The 10028-nt window shown below is 38.6% G+C and overlaps 1 protein-coding gene across 1 annotated transcript; it reads left to right on the top strand.

Moving 5' to 3' along the window:
* Positions 1-376: 376 nt before the first annotated feature.
* On the top strand, positions 377-5582 carry SecCl (Secretory chloride channel). Its single transcript, XM_018006000.2, has 7 exons — positions 377-1236; positions 3345-3472; positions 3540-3947; positions 4008-4166; positions 4230-4385; positions 4448-4827; positions 4887-5582. The coding sequence occupies exons 1-7, from the start codon at positions 1169-1171 to the stop codon at positions 5133-5135; spliced, it is 1548 nt and encodes a 515-aa protein (XP_017861489.1). The 5' UTR covers positions 377-1168; the 3' UTR covers positions 5136-5582.
* Positions 5583-10028: the final 4446 nt, after the last annotated feature.

Here is a 10028-nt window from a genome sequence, read left to right as displayed (position 1 = left end):
GTATATGTGGTATTCTCGAGCAATACCCACTGAACAGATGATTAAGAAGCGTGCTAATGTCAAGCAAATGGAATGTGGGGCAGGCAATAACTGAAATTTACATATATATTACTTTCTTATACTCTTCGAAGAGAGCTGAGTTATAGCTGCTTCGGCAGATTGAGTCATTAAATCAGCTCTCAAAGCTGCAGTACCTAATGTGACTTGCATAAGAGTTGATCAGCTGTAAGTCGTATGCTCTTCAGGTCATATTACAGCTATGTTTATATTGGCTGCACTCATATTATAGGGTAACTATGCGTCGTTTGTCTCTCTAGCTGTGGCTTTGGCCGCTGATGCTGCGGCCAGTTTATAAGTGAGACGATCTCTAGCGACCCTGCGTTGTTGCCTTTACGCTGTTCGACAGCTAGCAACGTAGCACACCGGGAATACCTTCAGACGCCGACAAAAGCGAGAGTCAAGCTATTGTTGTTGCTATCTCTTGCTGTTGTTTTTGTTGTTGTTGGTGGCTGGGTAGCTGACTGTGTTATCAGCAAACCGAACACACAATACTTTTGGGCAACTGCGGCAAGTTACAATCAAATTTCGCTAGCTTCCAGCTCAGCTGCTGCTCAACTGTTCAACTGCTCACCTGCTCGGCTTCTCGGCTGCTCTGCCGCTTTGCCGCTCTATTACTTTGCCGCTCAGTTGCTCACCTGTATCAGGCACTCAGCTGCTGAGCGCTCGGCTCAGTGCTTTGTGAGTGCTCGACGCCGACGCCGACAAAAAACGACGGCAGCAGAGGCAGCGCAACGCAGCGCAGCGCAATCAGGTATTTCTGCGAGGCGCAAACGCGACGTGAGATCAAAGCGCCAACGACTAGCAACAGGTCCACGTCCTCGCCAATAGAACATAAACCAAAGAAAAAGCAAATTATTTAAATCAATTAAATTTATGAAATAAATAACATTAAAAACAACAACACATTCGCAATTCGATTGATTGGAAGTGAATGGTGTAGCGAAGCGAGGATAAAAGATCGTGTGCCGAGGTGACAAAACAAATTGTTCAAGTGTTTCAAAAAATATCAAAACATGAGCATTATGCAAATCGAATAAGTAAAACAGAAGTGCTGCAAAACCAACAAAAAAGCGAAAAATAAATTAAAAATATATAGAATTGCTAGAAAATGAAGCCACAGCTGATAAAATTATTGTTCATAGCATTTGTGTGCGGCAATGTACAAACGATCTTTGGGTAAGTAAATTTAATTGAATTCTCGCCAGATAGGAAATACCCGTTAAGTAATTTCTAGATATTTGGCATATATACATATATTTGTCATATTTCCGCTCTCTTTAGTCAGCCGAGACGCAATGCTGATAGTAATTTTAATTTCTAACCGAATTTACAAATAGAGTCTGCAAATTGCTGCCAAAGAGCAAAACAATTCAGACTGATAAAACTAAATAGCATTGATATGTTTCCAATTGTCAGATACAACCAATTTATACGGCGATTCGGCCAAAAATAGCTAAATGAAATTTGGGCTTCTTTGTGCTCTTTGTTTCTACTTCGTTTTGTTTTATTTTGGGCTACTATCCTAGCTCTTTGTTTTGCTTTGTATATTTGGAATTTGTTTCTTGTTTTTATCTAAAGTGAAAATTTCTACATTTGCCTTAACTTTTCTATATAAAAAATGTTGAAATTTTCAGTTACACAACTGATAAAACTGATAAGCAATAAGAAATTGCTGCAGTTTTTCTTTTTTTTTTTCTTCTTTTTTTTTTTTTTTTGTAAAGAACATGTTTCCTTATGCTGTAAGTTGATAAAGACAAAAAGATTGCCTGGGAATACCAGGCGGTTATCAAATTTAATATCAAAATTATTTACATAGAAGATGTTTCAACTGCTTGATAGCTAAAGTAAATAATATAATTATTTACATATGTATATATATAGTTTTTTTTTTTAATATATTAAGTAACATTGCGTTTGGGAAGTGCCCCATAAATATGCCGTTATTTATATATACCGCCGACGCCATTAAACAAATATTTGCATAATTTGAAGGTGCAAAAATATGGAGAGAGAAAATACAAAAAAACTACGTTTCACCACAGTTTTTGTTTTTTTTTTTGTTTTTTTTTTTTTTTTTTTTGTTTTTCTACTTTATAATTAATTCAAGCCTTCTTTCGGTGCTCAGCTGTGGAAGGTTAGAGAACTAATGGAAAATTATTATCTGGCATTAAATGCAATGTCAATAGGTAAATATTTAAAAACAAACCAGAAATAAACGAGCTACCGTAGTTTATTTATGGATTTTCTGGCTAGGGATCAGGCCAACTGCAGTAATTGAATTGGTTTGCTTGTCTAATAACAACAGCAACAGCAACAGCATCGACAATAATAATACAATAAGCAGGTTAAACAATAAAATAAAAAATATTAGTTTTAATGGCAAGTATGCACAGACTTGGCTCCAAATGAGCTTGAACAGCTGCTCATTGGCAGCGCCCCTCATTCCCGGCCACCTAAATGGGCTAATTGCCAATAAGAACTCACAATTGGCAATATACAGAACTGTACTTAAATAACGCTTATATACTTATCGAACTGACTAAAATTTAAATATTTTTCTCCATAATCTGCTTGCTTCAGAGTTAATTGCAAACAGTTGCAATTTAATATAAATTAACTGCCTGAACGGCAAAGCTGATAAAAACAAAAAATCAACATAAAAACACATCAAACTTAAAATAAATAAATCAAATTGATTTTGAAGACGCCTCGAATTTGAGCAAAAAAAATTGCATAAATCTAAACAGTTAAGTTTAAGATTTATGTGACTCAGAAGCCGCTTTGAACACGGCTACCAATATGCAAATGAAACATATGTATTTTAAATATTAAAACAACAACAGCAATATTTATAATTATTGTGATAGAATTCTTGTGGCTGTTTTGCGTAAATTACTCATACGCAATGTTAGCATAAAAGGATTTATATTTGTTTTAATAACGGTTTTCTATTAAAATTTACTAACTTATTCAAGAAACATAGAGTCAGCAAGGAGTAGAGAAAAGCTAAAAAATTTATATAATCAAACTTAACTCTTTGCGCTCATAGCTTACATTTCTTATACGCCTTGTTAGTCGTCAAGTATGCAAATCAAATCGATTTACTTATATTTATAAAAATAAAATATTTATATATAAAAACAAGTATATGTATGTACATTTTTAAATATATATTCAAATAAACACAGCTAATGGCCAAGCCTTACGCTATTAGCTTAAATTACTCATACGCCGCATTAGCATCGACTCGGTTAGTTCATTTACCTTTTTGTTTATCTTTTTAGCGCCGCCAACGATAGCACAGTGGACGAGAACTGTCCAACGCTGGCCAATGCGGACAGCCTACAGTATACCGAGCTGATCCAGAGAATGACGCACGTCTGTCGCTACGATCGCTTGGAGCGGCCCATAGGCAAGTGCTATTAGCATTGGCTCAAGTAAATTTCGATTTACAATTGTTTTCCGTTTTCCCATTGCAGAATACGACAAGATAACGTCTAAGCGTCTGCCCATTGTGGTCAAGCTGCGCATCTATGTTTACTTGCTGCAGAATCTCAACTCGGATCTGCTGCAGTTCAAGATGCACGCACTGCTGCAGCTGAGTTTCCAGGACAAGCGACTCGCCTACAAGGAGTTCGCGCCGGAGCGGCGGGAAACGATCCTGGGCCAGAAGCATTTGAGCGAACGACTCTGGCTGCCGCACATATTCTTTGCCAACGAACGAGAGTCCAGCATATTGGGCACCGACGAGAAGGACGTGCTGACGTCCATATCAAGGGATGGCAATGTGATCATCTCGACACGCATTCAAGCCTCGCTCTACTGCTGGATGAACTTCAAGAAGTTTCCATTCGATCAGCAATACTGTTCCACGGTGCTGGAGAGCTGTAAGTTGAACAAGTTCTCCTATTGGAAATCTTCTTATTGGATATTCCTATTTCTGCTAGGGATGTACAACACTTCCGACTTAATTCTGGAGTGGGAGGATCGTGCGCCTATATCCTTCGATCCCGATATGCGACTCACTGAGTACAATCTGGGTCAGTATTGGCATAACACCTCCGTTGTGCTCTCCGATGAGGTCAATATGCGCCATGGTGCCTTCCGTAAGTCCTGAGACAATGACCCGTAAGGAGAGAATTGTTTAAATAGCTTCGTTTTTCTTCTAGAGGGAAACTATAGCTCGCTTAGCTACACAGTTAATTTGCAGCGTGAGATTGGCTTCTATCTGCTGGACTACTATCTGCCGTCCATGATGATTGTGGCCATCTCATGGGTGTCCTTCTGGCTGCAAGCTGATGCGTCACCTCCACGTATTATGCTGGGTAAGTCAAGCACTTCAAATTTTAAACTATTCCAGTACTCACGTATGGCATTCGCTCTTCAGGCACCAGCACCATGTTGTCCTTCATCACGTTGTCCTCGTCGCAGAGCAAAACCTTGCCGAAGGTCAGCTATATTAAGGTATCGGAGGTGTGGTTCATTGGCTGCACCTTCTTCATCTTCGGCAGCCTGGTGGAGTTCGCTTTTGTGAATACGATATGGCGACGCAAGGAGAATATTGAGCTGAAGAAAGTGAACAGTAAATATATTATAAAATCCACTCTAACGCCACGCCCATCACGGCGCCAAATGGGCGGCAGCTTAAGCAACGAGTCAAGAGCGCGCTCCTGCTCCAGCTTAGACAACATTGTATCCAGCACGGAGAGCGTGCGCAATGGCAATGGCACAGTGAATCCAGGCTTCAACAACTATCTAACAGTTCACGTAAGTCAATGCAGAGTGTGCCAAATAGTCAAGATATTTATATAAGCCTTTGATTACAGCCTAACCTGCCCATCATACGCACCGAATGCGCTGATACGCTATCCGTGTGCAGCGCGCGCTCCACCAATGATCACATTGTGGACATCGAAAAGGACAAGGACAAAGAGAAGGAGAAGGATTCGACCACATTTACAACCATGACGCCGCAAGAGATTGCCATGTGGATCGACAGACGATCGCGCCTGCTCTTCCCTGGCATGTTTTTGGCTTTTAATGCGCTCTACTGGATTTTCGTGTATTGTTTTTAAGCACTGACACACACATACACAATAATATATATACATGTGACTTATAAGCACACGCACACATTCGTTGCCATACATGTGAATTCATATACGCTCATAATAATTATGTGTACTTTTAAATTAGTCGTAAGCTGGATCATCTCATAGTCATAGTTGTACAAATATCGCCCCAATCGTATAAAGCCAATCAATAAACATACATATTTATAGTATAAGAAAGGAAGAAGAAGAAAATTCCGTTTAACTATTCAAATGTGGCGCTTCAGCGAAAAGTGTGACCGTATAAGCTTACTAGGGTAAGCTTTAAGTTTAAATGCCGTAAAGCTTGGAACTGTAAGCTAACATGATTTCTATGACACAGCAGTAGATGGCGTAGCGGATGCTGCGCACGACAGCCGATAGGTGGCGCAATTTGCATGCTCATAATAAATCTAACGAACTACAATTAAAGTAATTACTACGAGTATTACTAACTATTTATGTCTAATTGAGCATAGTTATGTGGTTTAGTTAATTAATGTCATGTTTGGGAGAAAGTTAATCAGCCTCATTAATTCGCATATTCATTAATTAGGCGATGCTAATCGCTTGAAACAACTTCAACTACCCCGCTTGGCGCTCGTATCCGTTGCACTCAAATTTCCTGCTCGAGTTTGCTTCACTGCATCCAATAAGCGACTCCCGTCTCCGCTTGCTCACATGAATTGGTGTATCCTCAAGCTCAATGCATTTAGCACTTTCATTTCCCTAAATATAATCAAAATATGCAAATGCAATTAGGCGAACATTTAACATTTACAAAGGCGTATTAATGCTTAATATATATATGTATATATATACATACATATATACATATCTTCATGGCTTGAAAGAGCATTAAAAGATTCTGTTTGCATTTTGGAAAAGTGAAAATTCCTTGTGCTTTGAGCAGACGGCAAATGGAGTTTAAGCACGGCAAATATTCGCATTTTGCTGCTAAGCGGCTTAAATTGCAATTTAAAATTTAATTATATTTTTCTTGTTCTATAATATGTACTTCTCTATCATGCCATAGTTTCATTTCAACCGTTTTTTATTGCAATTTCTCTCTATTATCGAAGAACATCTAGTGCTGGCTCGCAAATTGAAACATAATTTATTGAATTTGCGCGCTCATCGAGCGATTTGCAGCTGAAGGAAAAACGCATCGTGCAACAGTTGGCCGTTGATTTGTATCTGGGCCAAATTGCATCAGTTTATCAGCTTAGCATCACAATCAAATTCAGCACATGCGACTTTGTAGTCTAAACGGCAGATCCCAGCACTCAATTGAAATGCAAATTCTGGGACCAGAAATTATGTGTCAACTATTTGTGTGGAATTTAAAAAATAAATGATTTTAAAGTAATTTATATATATATATTTTTTTTATATAATATTATAAATAATAGTACAAATATTAAAAAAATTTGCTGGGGCTTTACTTTTTGGAAATGAAAGAAAACTTGACTTTAACATTTAAGTTTTGTATTTCTAACTGAACCTCAAATTTTGATTTTATTCTCTTCTATTTTTCACTAATTCCTGCCTTCTATTCTATTATACAATCTGCTGAACTCTGCCTTGCATTGTTTCTCTGCTCTACTCTGCTGCCCTCTCTCTCTACTTGTAGCGTTTTGCTCTTCTCATATGCGAGTCCTCAAAAATAGATTTTGTTGCTCTACAGAAATTTATTTATAAACAATTTACAGCCATGTAGATTCCATAATGAAGTTATGTGATATTTTTACATTATTATGCAAACTGCAGTCGCTGGGGCTCTGCTGCCAAGTTGAGCCACATGTGGCATACAAATGACGCAGTTTGACTGCTGCGGCATTGTGTTGCATTGTTTTGTTTCGTAACTTTCTTCTTCTTTGTTTGCAGTTGTTGTTCTTGTTGCTGTTGCTTTTTTATTTTTATTTTGTGGCAGCTCAGTGCATTGGTTCACACTTGGGAAATCAAAAGAAATGATGTCAATCAATTGCTGTTGCTCTCAAGTGACAATCAATTGGGCTGCGGGTGCGGTCTGGCTAAAAGCGGCGCTTAGCTGCAGGCAACAAAGCAGCGGCAGCAGCTGGAGCTGGAACTGGAGGCGGGTAGGATGTATACAGAATGAGGGCTATGGCAAACTACAATGCCAGCAAAAGGTAGTGTTTGATAAGGTTTGCTCGCCATTCACCTGGCTGCCAAGCTCTTCATTTGCTGGGCCATCAGCAAGTGCGAAATTTCCAATTTCCGAAATGTGACACAGCAGCTACAATGGGCCACAGATATTGTCATAGATACGTGTCATAGCAGCCATACATATATATAACATATACATATGTATATGTCTGTTTGTGTGCGGAAAATGGTGGCATCGAAACGTTTATTTACATTTGCCGAGCTATTTTATTATTTGCTATTTTGCTGACCAGTTCAGTACAGAAGCTTTGCCCTGTATTCTGTTGCACCATATTTGGCAGCAACAGCAGCAGCAGCAGCAGCAGCAGCTACCTGCAGGCTGATATAAATGCTGTTTGATTAAGCCAGCCATTTGTAGCTGTATCTCTATCTGTCTCTGTCTCTGTCTATGTCTCTGTCTCTGTATCTGGCAGTTGAGCTGACGCTGTGTAAATTTGTTAGCTCCGTCTATTTGCTGCAACTATTTGCTGCTGTGCTGTTGTTTACTTGTCTGCACTCGATATCCGTACATCAATTGACAATGCTATTGAACAGTGCCGTTTTTCAATTTGACTCTTTAATTTTTTGCGATTCTTTACATAAGTTAATTATGCTTTGTGCAACTATTGCTGCCATTTAAGGCAACAAATTGAGTTAGCATTCCTATTGGCGGCTCATTTCGCATTCCAACTACGTTTCAGCCCGGCGCTCGCCGCGTCGCATATTCGATTGCAATTTGTGTTATTAAAAGCTGAAACATGGCCGCAGCATCGCTGTGCTGCTTTAAATGCGTTAATTTATCACCAGTTGCTGGGAGCAGCGAACGGTGGCAGCGCGACTCCATTTCAATATAAACTTTTGGCGCAAAAATGTGTTGCATACTTTCGAGCGTGTTCAGTTGAGCTTTGTCTATATGTGAGTCACGTCTGACGGAGAGTCTCAGCACATGTTAGGCTCAAGATTTATTGGCACACTTAAGCCAGACTCAATGCTACAAATGATACTCTGGGAAAATGGGAAAGCGGAGTGTATTGAGTAGGTAGTGGAACACATAATGAGGTATTTGGATTCTCTGAGAGTTTCAACTGATTTGTAAATGGAGTTTCGAATTTAAATGAGTGAAGCTTGTTGCAGACTAAGTAGGATATATAAAGAACTTATACTGATTTCAGATGAGTAGAGCTTACAACAGAATTATCAGGTAAACATCTTTAAGATGATGATATACAGGGTATATGCTTTCAGAGCTTAAGCTTCAGGCATTGTTTTAAAAATGTGTATATAAAAGCATATCATACCATATATTAATTGTCAGAAACTATACAAGGTATATCAATGCTTCAACCCCTGCAACAAGTATATAAAGTTTTTATCACCTATATTTATATTTATACCACTCAGAAATGTATTGAAATGTCAAACATTTTCTATATTCCATTAGCTCTATATATAAAGTTTCATATTGGAAGGAATGCTAATGTGCTTTTAATGAGCACTTCACGCTAGTTAGCAACTAAAACAGCTGCTCATACAGGAAATCAAATTAAGTCAAATCATTCATCTATTTTGGTAGATAGTGGACTGTAGTAATACAATTGTTACTCCAAGTAATTTGTATCTTCAATATGCGAATTATGTCTGCTTGATTAATTATGATAAATGATGAGCGAAAACATTTAAGTTTCAGTTCTGTTTCGGTTTGTGTTGCTGTTTCTGACATTCCCGCTCATTTCATTTCACAAAGGGGTAGACAGATGAAATAAACTGCGATGACTCAAAACGAGCCCATTGAGTGCAGACTTCAACTGAATTATGATATTACAAAAGGCGATTGTGTGCGGCAAATCATTTCAAATAAACATTCAGCAATTGAGTGTTTTCGACAGGTGCGAAATGAAGGAAGGAAGGAGAGCATCAACTATAATATAGGCAAAGCCTTCCTGAAAGTGAAAAAGCAACTTTAAAAGGGAGCAAGGACTTGAAAGGAACTTAAACTGTTTTAGTTATCTTATCTGAAAAATAATCGTATTTAAAGCATATATTGTTTAATAGTTTGATATAGCCAACCCATTTATCAATATCTACATATACTGTTCTATACAGATGTTATCTATAGTACTTCAACCTTCACAGCCTTGGCCATCATATATTTATTATAAATACCACAAATACCGCACAGCATTCATACACATTTCATTTCATTGTGTATCACAAGAAATTCTTGTATTATTATTTTGTAGAAAATTGTTGTTCAATTGACTTGCAAAGTGTCCAACGAAAATATGTTGCACATACCATGGCTTGGCCTGAAGCTAAAATTTGAATTGTCAAAAATATAACGAGGTATTTCGTCTGCTGCTCCCTGCCCCCTGCCCGCTGCCCACTGCCCGCTGCTCCAATCGCTGAACTCATCTCTCAGTTCGTTTACCCGTTGTCTCGTTGCGCTGACATAAACTGCATTGAAATGTCATAAAAATTGAAACACGTCTTTCTCTCTCTCTCTCTCTCTCTCTCTCGGTCTGTCGTCTCTGTCTGACAGTTGCCAGTTGCCATCTGCAGCCAGGATTCCTGCATACTGTGTCCTGCTGCTGGTTGACTTTGAATGGCAGTTGGCTTGCACTGTCGCATAATGCTATTGTTGTTGTTGTTGTTACTATTGTTGCTGCTGTTGTTGTTGTCGGTTTTGGGCTGCTGCTTTGCATACAAATAACG

This window comes from Drosophila arizonae, chromosome 4 (genome assembly GCF_054131065.1).
Source record: "Drosophila arizonae isolate 15081-1271.41 chromosome 4, UAZ_ARI_1.0, whole genome shotgun sequence".
NCBI lineage: Eukaryota > Metazoa > Arthropoda > Insecta > Diptera > Drosophilidae > Drosophila > Drosophila arizonae.
Note: the sequence above shows the minus strand (reverse complement) of the source record. Positions and strands in the feature narration are given on the sequence as shown.